This window comes from Ursus arctos, unplaced genomic scaffold (assembly GCF_023065955.2).
Source record: "Ursus arctos isolate Adak ecotype North America unplaced genomic scaffold, UrsArc2.0 scaffold_31, whole genome shotgun sequence".
Taxonomy (NCBI): Eukaryota; Metazoa; Chordata; class Mammalia; order Carnivora; family Ursidae; genus Ursus; species Ursus arctos.
This window is the reverse complement of record NW_026622997.1, coordinates 13,994,425-14,010,692: the sequence shown is the minus strand read 5'-3', so window position 1 is coordinate 14,010,692 and position 16,268 is coordinate 13,994,425. Positions and strand designations below refer to the sequence as shown.

The window sequence follows — 16,268 nt, the reverse complement described above, 5'->3', positions numbered from 1 at the left end:
GCCCAGTTTATGAAATAATTGTTTTATATAAATAATATATTTTATAAATAAAATAAGTTTAATTAGGAAGTTTATTGAAACTGTTTTGACATTGTATGTCTTTATAGAAATTTTCTTAACATTTCGTTGGACTCTAGCTATGCACCAACTTTGATCAGTATGGACGGCCTACCTCCCTGAAAAGATAAAATAACTCACTTTTGGGTAAATGTTATGTTGCTTGACTGATTACATAATCAAATGAATTACATGATTATCAGCACTCAATTTATTTTTAGAATTTTGCACATATAACCCTAGACTATTTTTTCCTGTTTTGTGTAAACTGGCTCTATAGGGCTGGAAAATATGCTAAGAACTAGTAACAGTTGGTAAGTTGACTCATTTACAACCCATCATAAAGTTGTTCACTGGAAAATGCTACTCAACATGGCAAGAAAAAAATGTACAAGTAAAACTAAAATGCAATTAATCTTTGTACAGCTTTCCATAGTCCAATGTGCCATTTTGTTCTCTGTTCAAACATTTGTGTACCATCCTGTAGATCCCGGCTTGGATGCTTACATAATTATTCTTTCACACACAATGAAGGAGATATAAAGAGGAGACACATTTTCTGGGCAAAAGGAACAGAAGCTAGCAGAAACAGGACTGTGATTTCTAATTAATTCAAAGTTAATTGCATTGTTGATAATCCTGCACTTAAAATCTTCATATAGAAAATGTTTATGGCAGCAAATTGACAGTAATTTAACTACATTAAATCTTACTACCATTAAAAGAAAAAGATGGATGTTACATTAAACAAGCTTAAGAGAATGGTAAAGACTAGTTCTTGCTAACAAGACAACTAGTAAATCATTCAAATGGCCGACCTAGAATCTCAAAGCACAGTAAGAGTAGTAGTTGAATTTCAAGATGGTACCAAGCCATATGGCCTGTCTTGGGCCACCAGTGACACTGGCTTGCAGTTTTGCTTTTATTTCACTCTGTGATGAGTACAAAATAGGGGGAAACAAAGACACACAGATCTTATTTGGCAGGTAGGGTCAAAAATCTATTTTACTATTTTGGAAAAAGTGAGATAAAGATCCTTAAATGAAGATATGTGTTGTATCAGTTATTTTCACTGAAGAGTTAGATGGTGGAATGAAATGAATTTTGGTGTTAGCTCTGAGTTTAGATTCTGTCTCTGTTACTTATAAATAGCAAGACTATTTTTTTTTAATTTTAGTGTATAAATATATAAAAGACAGGATTACAGGAAGGCTAGATAACACAATGGGTGTGAAAGACCACCATCATAATGGAACTCAATAAATTTTAGTTTTAATTACTTACTCTATTTAAAGCAAAATATAATTATCCTGATCATTGAAATTAAATACTTATGATTCCCCATTTTGTATAGAAAGGAACTTCCATGCAATGCTCAACAATCTTGTAGTCCAAATCTTAACTTGGGCATTTTGTAATAACTTTTCAAATGGGTAGTTTATAGATACTGTGATGCATTAGGGTTCTTGACTGTTTCCTTTAACACATCCCTCATATTTGAATTAATGTGGTATTCATAATACAAATTATGGCTAAATATTTCTTAATTTTCTACCATCTATTAGCTAGACATCAAAAATCAGAAATAGTAGGCTTATTGGAGATAATTGCAAAAAAACCAAAAAAACCAACCAACCCAGATTATTCTTTGATTATGATGTTTAGTGGAGAATAGTATTAAATTATTTCTGAAATGTAAGTCAAATAATTTCTGAAAGATAAGTGGGAACAATGAACTAGAATAGAATAAATAGAAATTGATAAAAGAAACAAATTATTTAACATTTTTGGAGACAAAAAGTAAACAATATTTGGAGAACAAAAATAACAGATGGTTTTGTTCTTAGATTGCACAATGATTCCTGGATATTAGATGCATTTCAGCGAATCCATAGTGAAGAAACCAAGTTTTTCATACCGTATGATTTGGAGATTTCCAATCAGGAGCTCAGTTACATAATGAAAAGGGCTGAGCAATGGAGAGGAATCCATGGTGAAAGGAAGAAGGTGAGTTGGTTTGAAGTAGATGTGTTTTTTGACCACACAAAGAGAAACTCATTCTGTTAGCATATCAGTAAGTCGGTACATTTTCTCACATTGTTCTTGAAGCCATTTATTATTGCATTTGACTGCCACCTCCCTACAAATATCACAACTTGACTGTATATTGATTATTTTGTATTAGTTGAAATGAGGAAACATGGCCAGGTGGTTCTTAGAGTGTGGCACTGTTATTTTCTTATGGAAATATTTATTGATACCTGCCGTATATATATTGGGCAAAATTACACAAGGGTTGTGAAGAATATAAAAGAAACTAGTGGTGCACCTGGGTGGCTCAGTCAGTTAAGCATCTGATTCTTGGTTTTTGGCTCAGGTCATGATCTCAGGGTCATGAGATGGAGCCCTGCATTGGGCTCTGCACTTCGCGGAGAGTCTGCTTGAAATTCTCTCCCTTTCCTTCAGCCCCTTCTCCTGCATGGTCCCTCTCTCTCTCTCTCTCTCTCTCAAATAAATAAATAAATAAATAAATAAATAAATAAATAAATAAAACTTTAAGGAAAAAGAATAATACAAGAAGCTATGACTGACTTCTCACATGTGACATGATTGCTGGCTTCGATGTCATCTTGGCAGGACAGGAGGAAGAGAATATTATTTCTGTTTTTCTCCTTTGATGCCTCTGTTAGTCAGTCCCTTGCTTCCCCTCCATCTTTCAGTAATCTCCTTTCCAGACTTCTGCATTGACTTCATCAGTGTCTTCTGTTTTAGTGTTTTTCAGGGCCCTGTACTTCGTTTATTTTTCTTCTTACTCTGCACACTCTTTTTTTGTTAACCTCCATTCAATCTTCCATCCTGCTGAAGATGATCAAATGTGTATCTCAAGGCTACACCTCTGTTCTGAGTCTTAAACTAATACAATCCAGCAGCCTACTTGATATCTTCAGGTGTATGCCCCAAAGAAACCCAAACCCAACAAAACTGACTTGACACATAGTGTTAATTAACAAATGCATTTCACTTATGTCACAAAACCACAGGATTTACACATCCATAACCTCTATACATGGCATTTTCATCTACTCTGAATCACAAAGATTCAAAACCCGGTGTTTTTCTAGACTTTTCTTTGTCTCCTAGAATTTTTTTTCAGTTTTATCATCCAGTTAGTTCTATTGACTTTACTTTCTTAATATCTACTCTTCTCTATTGCATTTGCTACTGCATGTCTATGACCTCAATACCCAGCTTCTGAAGAACAGCAATACTCTGCTAACTGCTCTGTCTACCTGCAGTCTCACACTGCAGTTACCACGTCATCACACCATCCATGACTTCATTCATTAGAAGTTTTCTACAATGCAGGTATGACCCTCCATTTCCCTGTCATAAACCTTTTGCCTGAGGAGTAAAAGCCAAAATTCAGACTAATGCATTTTTGCCATTTGATGGGATTCTTGTCAACCTTTCTGGTGATGTCTCCTGTATCCATATCCCACTCTCCCTTCTCAGCCTTCCTCTTGCCAAATGCTTCTCACTGAAATATAATTAGGTCATATTAAAATAAGGCTAGTTTGCTAAATGTGACATATTGTTTTACATTACCATCCATTCCTCTCTGTTTGGCGGAGCACCCTCCCAGCCCCCCAGGTACCCCCTGGCAAACTAATTCTTCTTCCAGGCTGACCCCGAGTGTTGCTTTGATGGAGCCTGCCCAGAGAGGACCATCTCCTTTGTGTCAAAGCTGCTTGTTTTATCTGACCCTTCTAACACACAATCTGAGAATTATAGGTGTTTCCCACTTCCTTTTTAGACTAAGATCTTGTGCAATAAACCAGTGGCTTCTCCATCTTTGTGTTCTCAATCTTTAATAGTGTCTGTAGAACATAGTACATTTCTGTTGTCTATTCGTTCAGTACATAAATGAATGCAAACATGAATGACTGAATAATTGAACATATTTGATTTGTCCATATAATGAACATATAATCTACCCCATTCCATTCTCTATCTGATAGAAACCTAAATATTGCTTTAAAAAAATTCCACAAGGGTTTACTATGAATATATGCAATATGCCTTGAATTCTGTTAATTTGATAGATAAATATAACATTACCTCAGACATTTCCACAATCACTGTCCCTGACTTGAAGTAAAACACATTTCACTTTGCGATATATTCATCCTGGTTTCTTCTTCAAAAATCCTTGACAACAGCATAGTTTTTGAAAGGCCCAAATTGTTTAAATCATCCTAAAAATTAAGCAAAGAGCACTTTCTCTGCAGGATAATGTCAAAGTGACTGGGATAGGTAGAGAATATTTATTTCATTATTAAGCTTCAAAACATCAAGTTTAGGAATATGGACGTTTAGGAATTTGGAAGCAATCCCAAGTTGAGTACCAAAATGATCTGAGTTGAACCATAGTACCTAACAAGAGAATACAGAGAAAAGTAGAGAATCATTTTATTGTTTATGATTGTTTATTTTGTCTAGGAAAGTCAGAGAGAGTGAGACATAAGAGAAGGTGGGATGGGGAGGGGACTGGGGACATAAAGGGGAAGAGGAAAATGAATGTTTAGGTGCTAGAGGGAAAATTAAAGGAGATTATGAAATTCTTTAATTCTTTAAAATTAATATTTATTCCCTCCTTTATAAAAGGTGACCCATGATGGACAAGAGTAGAACTAAGGAAAAGACCTCAAACCTTGAGTGTTTGTAATGCTGACAGTGTATAGACATTTAAATGGATCAAAGAAAAGACAATTGGACTAAAAGTAATTAAAGTAAATAATCAAAGGCATTTGTGTCTTAAGTAAAATATTTTGGCTTAGATTCTTTTGGGCCATTAACAGACATTAATATATCTAGATAAATTGCTGCTGTCTCTTCCCCAACATGTATAGACTCAGCATCCATCAATGAGGAGACTCACAGAGATGTGGATGCAAATCGTTTGAAAATCTGGAGAGCACCTGTTATTCCTCGTTGCTGGGGTTATGTTTATTAAGCATACAGAAACATTCCTAAACTTAAATGAATAGGCATACATATTTTATTTGTTACATCTCTTCATGACCTGGCATTTATACCATGAAGACTTCCGCTTATTTATGATTAATTTTTTTAATGTTCTTCTTAACCTGTTTTATGTTTCCTTGTTTAGTTTATTTCAATAGGGAAGCAAGGTAGTCCTGGTGAATAATTAACTTACTAATTTCAAGATACAATGCCAGTTTAATTTAGAACACTCATTATAATCTAAAATGCTAAATTAAGAGTGGAATAGACACTTTAATATAAAAGTATTTCAAGTAAGTAGTCTAGAATTTTTGTACTTTAAAAATTTGATCTAGATCTTTGCCATAGTATTAGCTATTAAGCACATGCTTCTCTTTTTTATGCTCTGGATTAAAAATTGCCACATAAATGGACACTTTATAATATGCTTAATTTCCTTTTATTAAATTGATAAATGCAAAAGCACAGAACACATTTACAGTATGATGAGAATTTAGGATTATTGCATTTTGTAATTCTTATATTGTTCATACATATAATTTGTCATTTGTGCAGACAGCCAGATGATAATTTCGAAGTATTTTAACCATTTTTTTGAAAAGGAAAAGGTCACTTTCAGTAGTCAGAAAAGACATCATTCTATTAAACTAATTTGCCTACATGCAAATTTTGTCATTTTTACCTCATTAACTATTTATCATGAGTAAAAATATATATATTCATGAAGGGGCAGCTCACAGCCTGATGGAACTGGAACTAATATTTTGCAACTCTAATGATTTTTTGCATCCTTAATTAGATAGCATAAGGTTGATATGATTAGGTCAGGATGTAGTGTTTTTCATTAAAATACATTTTAGAAGCTGTATTCATAATCTGCCCTTGCAATTAAATAATGAGCCTATGAATTTAATATTATCGACCCAATTATTATCCCATGCAAACGTATACCTTTAATAAATTTGTGCCGTAGGACCTTCATTAGCAACAGAAGAAATGATATTTCTAGGTACATAGATTGAATGGCTATGGTTAAACTTATATAATGGTTTTGAACATATCAGGAAGCAAAGCTTCGATACTTAGGAATTTAATTCCAAAATGTGCCTATTTGTTGAAGACTAATTTACATTGTAATTATTTTCTTAAAGAAACTACCACTTTGAAAGGGGCTATTGAAGCTCATAGAAATAGCAGGATGTTAGCCAGAGAGGAAGGATTGGAGAAAGTCATGCCTCGTGGGACAGTGGACAGTAAAGTTAGAGATCCATTCAAGCAGCATAATTAGAAGGCATAAAAACTAAAATGTCTATTTCTCGAGTCTGTATTATCTACCAGATGCAATTAATGAAGCTTATAATTTTTGTTGTTGTATGTTAGAGTAGTTTTTATGAAGAGATGGCTATACAATGGAATTAAGTAAGGGACTCTGAGAAGGAGCTACCCATCCTTTACCATGAATGTGTACCGGGAAACACAAGCACACGTAGACACATATCCTGTTTTCTCTTCTTTGTATAGGCATTACTCTTGTGCCCTCAGAATGTGACTGTAACAATTCTCTGAGTTCTGTAGTTGCTGAAATTCTGTTCTGAAGGTTATAATTATATAGGGAGGTAGATCCTACACATTGTTATTGACATGGCCAATGGCAGGCAGTATATCATGGAGTGACTGCACTGTTTTCCTAGAAATACTACTCATTTTTACTGGAGAAATATGGTCAGGGAGGAGGAGAAGCTTTGGTGAGGACCTTGGGTGGCAAGGTGGTAGCAAATAGATACGTGGAAGCATGTTGATGGGGATTTGGGATGGAGACATTTGATAGAATTTTCCATGCGGAAGGAGACAGTGAGTAGAGGTATACTGACAGGAAATACCAAGGCAGGTTTGAAAATTGAAAGCAATTTGTTTGAACTGGAACAAAGGGCAGAGGCTGGAAGAAAGTGAGAGCTCAGCCTGGAGAAGGAGTTTAGAAACTTGAAATGGACACAGTAGTGGGGACTATATATTTATCATAGGCAACAGGAAGCCATTGAAAGCTTTAGGAAAAGAGGTAACTCATTCCATTAAGGATTTGGGTTGCCTTTGCATTGAATTCTATCAATTTTTAATTTGATTTTATTATTTTATTTTAAGATTTTATTTAGTTATTTCAGAAAGAGAGAAAGAACATGAGCAGAGGGAAGGGGCAGAAGCAGACTCCCCGATGAGCAGGGATCCCATTGCGGGGCTCGATCCCAGGACTCTGGGATCATGACCCAAGCCAAAGGCAGATGCTTAACTGACTGAGCCCACCCAGGCACCCCTTATATAGCTTGTTTTAAAGTTCTAATGTTTTTAATACACTCTGTCTAATACATAGTTCAGTTTTCCATCAATTATTCAATTCAATTCAATCCCACAATCACTTATAGATTGTGCTTTACACGTCATCAGGTATTCCTCATCCTGATCTGTTGTGGAGGGATAGGTTTTGCAAGCTTGATGAGGACTTGAAAGTAGGTGAAGATAAATAACAAGCAAAATTGGACCTAGCCAAATTTGAAGTTAGGAATGGCAGGTGGAAGCAAGTGGAAGTGGAAACCGGGAGTCAAGCTGAATTCAAAATGGCAGGTGGCAGAATGGTGACTCCAACCCAAAGAACCCTGGAATTCTGTCCATTCAAAGGGTAAACAGGCTGCTTTGATTGTAGGAGGTGGCCACCAGGGACCTAATCAGAAGAGCTAAGGTCCATTTAACTCCTAACATTAAGAGAACAAAAGGGGAGGGCTCAAACCATCTACCTGTAACACTTCCTGTCCCCCGAATGTGATTCCAGTGAATTTCATACTTGGAGGATTTGCCTACAGAGGCTTCACTTCCAAAATGACTGAAAAGCTTTTCACACTGAGTGTGGGGCACAAGAATAAGTACCCACAATAATAAATGAACATCTTGGACGTCAGAACAGAATCCTTAGTGAAAGAGACTTCAGCATCAATATAGGAACGTAAATGAACAGTTCTTTGATGGGAAGTTAGTAGACTAGGTGCTAAAAATGTACTTGGTTGCTTTGGAAAAGTGCACTATTTTGTATTTACTTATTTATTTTTATTTAGTGAAGAACATATCTTAGGGACTTGGGTGAATACATCCTAAAAGTATGCCTAAATTATCTTACACATAGGGGTTTCTGCTCAGTAATCAAATACCTATTGTGAACTCTACATCTAATGTTGTTTTCTGCTTGCATTGAACAAATTCCCAAATCTCCAGAAGCATGAAAACACTTCCTTTTAAAGATTTTTATGTAAATGTGGACTGTATTTAGAGCTACTAACATTACACAAGTTCCAATTTTTGTACAATGAAAGATTGATAGAAAACGCAAATCTTAGCTACAATTCTAAAGATGCATATAAAAGAAGATGACTTAAAACGGTATGTGAGCACTGGCATTTCTCTTTTGTCTTTCAAATCATGATGAACAAGGAGTGGTGGAAAATGTTTGATGTTGGCATGGTGGTTTTGGTTAATTGATACATATTTCCCCCTTGATCTTTTTTATCTCTGAACTTCTGGGATGTCCGTATATAACTGACTCAATACATTGTTAAACGTTTGAAAGGTCATTTGGCCTTGGAGAGATGGATCGTTTCTATAAATGAAAATGATAGGTAACCACTAAGGAAAGGAATAACTAGGAGCTTTCTGAAGATACCATAAATGCTTGGGTTTTAAAGATTGACAAAGACTTACTTACATTTTGCTAAGTACTCTCCCCCTTGATTCTAAAATCATTTCTATTTGAAGTGAAATGTAATCCATATGTTTTTGATTCATTAACACTTAATTTCTTAGCATCTCTTTACTGGAGTGCTATATAGCAGGCTTTTCATCTTTTTTATAAGCTTATTTTCCTCAGACACAGGAAATCAAGTTTTTGTAAGAGTAAACAAACTTAAACTCAAAGAGACATGAGAGAGTTTTGTTTGTAACAAAGCACCTATTAGCTTTGAACTACTTCTGTACTTGGTATGCAAATTTCTTTAGCGTTCCCTAAGAATCAGATATATTTGTAATTAACTGAGGCACAATACACAGCTTTCTGTTTTATTATTTATTGAATTTTCCTACTATCTTACTCTAATTTCTCTTCATGATAAAGCAGCTGACTACTAACATATTAATGAACAAGTCATTAATGATAGTTATTTAATTGCCATCTTATTATTTATTCTTATTAATAATGCAGAAGCTACTTATCTTTTAATAATTATGTGGTGGGAAATGGAATTTCATGTAAAGCATTAAACAATGTTCTTTTTTTCTCCCTTTGGAAGTACAATGTTCTTTACCGGGAAGAATGAAAGTCAAATTCCTTTCCATATCCGACTGTTACTCGAGAAAAGCCAGTTCCCCATCACTTGCATTTGTATAGGCTTCAATGAGATGAAAATACAACTCTATTGAAATACTGGCTCCCCTATTACCCTTTGTCCCTTTTAGCTTATCTAATTTCTATAGGGTGTTCTTTGGGCTTTTAACAGTCACAAAGCTTGAATAAATTAGAATTGCAAAAATGTCACCATAGTATTATTACCTGCTCAGAGAAACTATTTGCTTGAACTCTTAACGCTCACGTTTTTGGTAGATAGGTCAAAGAGAATTTTTTTTAAAAAGGGGCTTAAAATTAAAGTAATATTTTCTTAGGAACAAAGGAAGAAAATAAATAGCTCTTACTGTGGGTCAGTCACTATGTCAAGCAGTTAATATGTTGGCTCATTTAATTCTCAAAGCAAATATATGTGGTGGGTAGTATTTCCATTTTACAGATGAGGAAGTGGGCTCAGAGAGATGAAATAACTTCGTTCACCCATCTATTCATTTACTCGCCACTTTGTTATGGATCATCTGATATGAAGTAGGCACTTTTTTCCAAATGCACATGAAAGTAAAAACAGTATGTCTTCCTTTACAGTACAGTGAAGAAGTTAAGCAGTTGGGGGGCTAAAATGCCAATACAGTAGATGGTGCCAATTCCGTGGATGGCGCTAGGCAGTATGGTGGTAGCTTGAAGGGAGATAGTATTGTTAACGAAATTCCACCAAGGAAATTTCAAGATCTACTTGGCTTTATTAAGTGATTCAGGCACTGGGCAGCATCCCATCTAGCAAGTAGAGGGAGCTCAAGGAGCTGTACAAAATGGCAGGTTTTTTCTAGGAAGGAGGTGGGGCAACAAGTTAGCAAAAGAAAAGAAAGGGTTGTTTCTGGGAAGGTCACTTTCCTTTAGGGGGAAAAGCTGAGGGTTTTATCATGCAGATTACCTCCCCATCCTTTGGGGCAATGGGAGAGATGGAGAGAGCCCATGTGTCCCATTACCTCATTGGTGCTGCTGGAAAATTCTTGATTGACTGGTAAAGACTACATTTCTGGGGAAGTTAGAACTGCAGTTAGGTTGGTTAATGAGCCCCCGTTTGGTGATTTGGTCCAGGTGACTTTATTTGGGGCCCATGGTTTTCTTTTTGACAGTCTTAACCCATTTGAAAAGGCCATTGAAGATCTTGCAAAGGAGATTATCGAGATAGGTATTTAAGATGAAGAGCAGTTCAAGGACAAATTGGGCACCAGAAGAATAGGCGCTCCAAGCAGAGGATAAAATATCATGGAGGCAACCATAAGAGACTCTAGCTCTAGGAACAAACTGAGAACTGCTGGAGGGGAGGTGGGGGGTGGTAATTGGGTGGTGGGCATTAAGGAGGGCACTTGAGGTAATGAGCACTGGGTGTTATATGCAACTGATGAATCACTAAATTCTACTCCCAAAACTAATATACATTATATGTTAACTAAATTGAATTTAAATAAAAAAATTTTAAAAAATCTCATGGTATTTTGGAGAACAGAAAAGAATTTAGTATGGCTGGAACATGACTAATGTAAGCATCGGGGAACACCGAGTTTGGATAAATAGGCAAGAAATGATATATATTAGTATTTCACTTTCCGTGTGCATTGCAAAACCACAGTTCCCAGTAATTCAATATGAATCAGTACAAAAATGGCCCATGGAAGACTGTAAAGTGAAGTCAAAAGTTACAAAGACATACATAAAATTTTCACATGGTTCTATCTTCCTTTGATGTAGGAGTATGGAAAATTTATCTTTGTGCTTTTCTAAATTTCCTACTAATTTTTATGATGAACACATAATATTTTCATAATTTGGAAAAAGACCTATATACGTGTTCTTTGACAGGAAAAAGTACCAAGCGCGATATAAAATCCTTTGCAAACCACTGTCCCATGCCTTTCGGGAGCAGTCCCTGTTATGTTTTCAAGTAGGTGTTTGTGCCATGACAATCTGTCTGCTACGTAGTGGCCTCATGATCTGTCTTCAGACAGGGAAGAAAGAAAGTCACAGAGAGTGTTAATGAACTGGCCAACATTGCCATGGTGTTTCTCCTTCTCGGTTCTGATTATCTTTCAGATTTGATGAAACACACACCTTTCTTAACTTGGCGGCAGAACCCAGTCACATTTTGCATCTCCTGATGGGATTTTGTTGGTTGGTTCTCTTTGTTCACATTTCTTCCTTTCCAATTAGAAAGGCAGTTTGGTTTCCATCATCACCAGCAACAGCAGCAGTTGTGGTTTATGCCTCGATTAGGTCCTAAAACACAGCTAAGCTGCTGTATATTTGGCAGGAACAGAGTCACCGTGAGCGCTCCAAGCGACACGCGCTGCCATCTACATTTAGCTCCTGGTTTCCAGGCTGGTCCCTTGGCTTCTTCTCAGGCAAGCTGTTGGAAAAGCTCTCATTGTCACTCTACAGCCTGTCACCAGGTCAGGCGATGACTCATTTGTCCTGCTTTGGATACTTGCTTATTTTTAATTTCTTGATATAAAAATTTGTTTATGGATTTTTTGGGGCACAGTTTTGTCAAATAAATCTTGCCCTAGCCAAAGGTTTGATCTTTTAGATTGTTTTCAAACCCTTGTTTTTTTTTTTTTTTTTTTTTTTTTTCACATTTGGCTGATACTCATTTCCTGGGTCTTTCCTAATTGTCTTAGTCATGTATAAAACTTAAAAATCATGGATAATAAGCCTAATTTTGTCATTAGGCTGGAATGAGCTATGCCAATAAGGCTTTTTGTTGTTGTTGTTGTTTTGTTTTAACAAAGAGCACTATTTGTTAACTAAACTTTCAGTTTCTTTTAAAATTTATATGATGCTTTTAGATATTGCAAAATCTAAAGGATGTGTGAAGAGAACCTTAAGTGGAGGGAATTTACTATCCTTGATCAAGAGGTAATGACTTCAAACTCTGGGCCCTCTCCATGGGAAAATAGTCACAGTCTAATGAAGGATAGAGATACCTAATAGCATATATGCATTGGTTCAAATCATACCATTTCTTTATATTATGTTATTACTAAAGGACTTTTTAATTTGTAAAACAGATTGTCCCTATTGCCAATTGCCTTTAATGTCTATATTGTACTTTTAAAATCTACAGTTTCCATTTCTTAATTTCCACATTTTGCGTATATACCCTACAAATAAACTAAAACTCCTTTTAAAGGAATCCTTGAGCATCCCTTGAAATATAGTTAAGAACCTCAGAGCTGTCAGCAGACCCTACTGAGACAAACATTCAGTTAAGTAATAAAGGACTTATTTTATTATTTTAAAATATATTTGCCTCTTTAAAATGGGTCCAATACTTCAACAACTTCATTAAGATGTAATTTACAACTATAGGGGGGCCTGGGTGGCTCAGTGGGTTAGGCGTCTGCTTCGGCTCAGGTCACGATCCTGGGATAAAGCACTGCGTCAGGCTCCCTGTTCAGTGAAGAATATGCTTCTGCTTCTCCCTCGGTGCCTCCCCATCACTCGTGTTCTCTCTCTCTCAAATAAATAAATAAATAAATAAATAAATAAATAAATAAAATCTTAAAAAAATAATAATTTGCAGCTATAATGTTAATCCATTGAAAGTGCCCAATTCAGTGGTCTTCATCATGTTTAGAGTTCTGCAACCTTTATCATAATTTAATTATAGAACATTTTCATCACCTCAAATGTGATCATGGAAATAGAAATTAAAAAAAGAAATTTAATCTAAAGTACAACTTATAGAGCTTGCAGTTGTGGAGAACACATTGTTCCCAGCTTCAGGAACAATGTTCTGGGTACTCCAGAGGTAACACAACAGACCTGGATTGAATCTAAAAAGTTCAAGCCTGAAGGATCCAAGCAGTATTTTTTCCCCCCAGGTTTTTAAAAGGGATTTTAGAACAGTAGAGCCCAGAGAATGTTGACGCAATGTTCAATAAAAAAATGCCAAGAAAAAAGTTATTAATAGTATGAGGTTTGTTTTTCTCTTGAGCCTCATGACAGCTCTTATGATGTTCTGTTGTTGCTTACCATACAATTATGTAAGAGGAAATGGTACCAAAGATCATCAGGAACAAGAGAGAATTGGTTCTGTTATGATAATAGTGCTTTTCTGAGGTTCTTATTTTATTTGCCAGAACTTCAGGGTCATTAAAAATACCTACTACAGTTTTTACTGAAAACACCAAAATTTTATCTTGGTATATTTTTTTTCTCTTCCAAAAAAGAATATAGAGCAATTTCAGTCCCGTAAAAGACATATTAATGATGTATAAGCAGTGGTGGTGGAAACTGACCCAATTAACAGTTTACTGTCACCCTTTATAAGCATATGTGGAGAAGTGAGTTGTTATTTTCTGCAGTCCTTAAACAGGCAAACTGTTTTTCCTGAGTCTAGGAAGCGTCACACAGGAACAGTACACTCTACTGAAATTGACCACAGCTCCAGAGGGGCTTCATTGTCACACAAGAATGCATTGATGGCGCTCTGGATGATTTTACAACAGTGCTCAGCAAAAGTGCATCTCTATTTGGGTTCTGTTTTCTCAACTTCTCCAAGACCATTCGGGTTCATCAGGCAAACTGCTAAAAATTCATTGAAGAAAAGTCTGTTATCAAGGGGCTGGCGTAAATTGGAGAGAACACTCAGGGTTTCTGTCCTATTTGCAGGGCCAAATATTTTCAATACTTCTTGGCAGGACGTGCTGCATATGCTATCTTGTGTAACTTGAAATTTGATTCACTTTTCACTTAATACATGTGCCCACTATTCACCAAGAATAATAAATATCAAATCTAAGCTCTACAAATAAAATGTGACATTCAGTTGTCCCAGAGAATGACATATCTACACCATGTATGCCTTAAGTTTGGTTTCTTCTGTTTTGGGGTAGGGAATCCCACACCCAGGATAATTTTTGTTGTTGTTTGTTTGTTTGTTTGTTTTTGATGTATTGGATTCACTGAGAAGGCAAATCACCTCTCTGTATGAAACAGTATTAGAGAAAAGTTTAGTTTTTAACATGAATTGGTAATTTTATGACTGAACCAAGTCACCAAGTAGTTTAGGTAGTAGTATCCTTCCCCTTTTGCTCTCTCCTCCTTCTCTCCCTTGCTTTTTTCTTCCTTCCTTTCTCTCTTCCATCTTATCTTTTTTTTTTTTAAGATTTGTTTATTTATTTGGAAGAGAGACAGACATGCATGTGCACATGCAAACATGAGTGTGGGGAGAGACAGAGGGAGAGAGAATCTCAAGCAGACTCCCCACTGACTGCAGAGCCCGATGCAGGGCTTGATCTCATGACCCTGGGATCATAACCTGAGCTGAAATCAAGAGTCGGTCGCTCAACCAACTGAGCCACCCATGTGCCCCCTTTTCTTCACTCTTTTGATAAATTCTGTGCATAACAACTTTGTTGTTGGGCTCAAATCAAAGATATAACACATAATCCTCATGCTCGAGGACTGCGTAAGCCATTCTACCTTGATGATGTTGGCAATGGCTACCCATACTTTGACATGATGCTGTCAGCTCCTGGTATTTCCCATTTTCTGTTTTTGGAAAATTTACCACTAATAGAAAATTTTAAGAGGAATATAATGAAGAAGCATGATGGCAGTTAGCTGAACAATTGAATTGCAGCATTTGTCATTAATCGTGTGATTTAACCTCCAGTTTTAGTTAATCCTGACATTTCTGAATATGAATATAATGGTGGAAGAGTTTTCTGTGTTTAGATTTTTCCACTAAGCCTAATCATTATAAATCTATTGGCTCGACAAATGGTAGCCTATATAGCGCAAATAGACAAATGGGTTTTTCACTAATAGATATGTCAAAGGGGTGCGAATATGATTTTTGCACGTTACTATAAGATAGAAACACTCACCAAATATTTCTTTATGTAATTCTTTTATGTTGCTTCTGATGAAAACTTCCCAGCAAATTTGTAATTTGCTTCCCAATGAGTAGATGAAGTACAGAAAGTTATGCTGTTAGGTAATTGGAGTGGAAGGAAATGCTTATTCCCGCCTTGATTTTTGGTGAAGAATCACCTTATATTGCAGGAGCGTTACATAAACGTACAGATGCAAACATTGTGTAACGAGTCAGAGTGCTGAAAGATGATTGTAAAAAGTAGAACCTCTTTAGAGAAGGGCAGGTCTTTTCCTTGTCGTCTTTTTAAATTTCAAATCTGAAAGATTTTGCTTTTAGCATCTAAAAAACAGCTATTGGAATATTTCATGAAAATGTAATGTTTGTAGATTTTAACTTAAAACATTGAAAGAAATAACAATATCTTACATTACTATCACACGTTAGAGTCGTCAACATGTTGTCAACATAATTCTATTTGTTCCTTAGAGAAACCTTGAGGTAATCAGGTCAGGAATTTCACAGGTGAGGGAAATTAGTGAGATTCAGAAAGATGACTTGCCCATCATAATAAATGTCACAGCCAGGACTAAAATCTAGGACATTTTGCCAGGCATGATCTTTGCACATGTCAGAATATTTCAGGAAGGGGATAAAAACCTCTCAAGTAAGAACATTTTGGCCTTATAATGTTGTGGTTTTTAGTAAACGATGTACAAGTAAGTTATATGGCATTTTGCCCTCAATTTGAAACCTTGAAATGATGAATGGTAAAATGGCTTCTGCCAGATGTTCAGCCCAGGAATCTCAGCTTGTCTGCCCAAACATCAACAGTCAAGAGTGACGGAGTGGGTTTTCCAGTTTCTTATTCAAGATCAACTTGGAATTATAATATTGCTCCCAAAACACTGATCAGGAGCTGAGCCT

The 16,268-nt window shown here is 35.9% G+C and overlaps 1 protein-coding gene across 1 annotated transcript in view; it reads left to right on the top strand.

Moving 5' to 3' along the window:
* LOC113264239 (uncharacterized) overlaps positions 1-16,268 on the top strand; it is a gene marked incomplete at its 5' end in the record, with an annotated part of 288,777 nt that overhangs the window by 228,071 nt on the left and 44,438 nt on the right. The window contains one exon of the mRNA XM_057304793.1: positions 1,905-2,064. Within this exon, the coding sequence (XP_057160776.1) occupies positions 1,905-2,064 (160 nt within the window). The remainder of the gene's footprint in view (positions 1-1,904; positions 2,065-16,268) is intronic.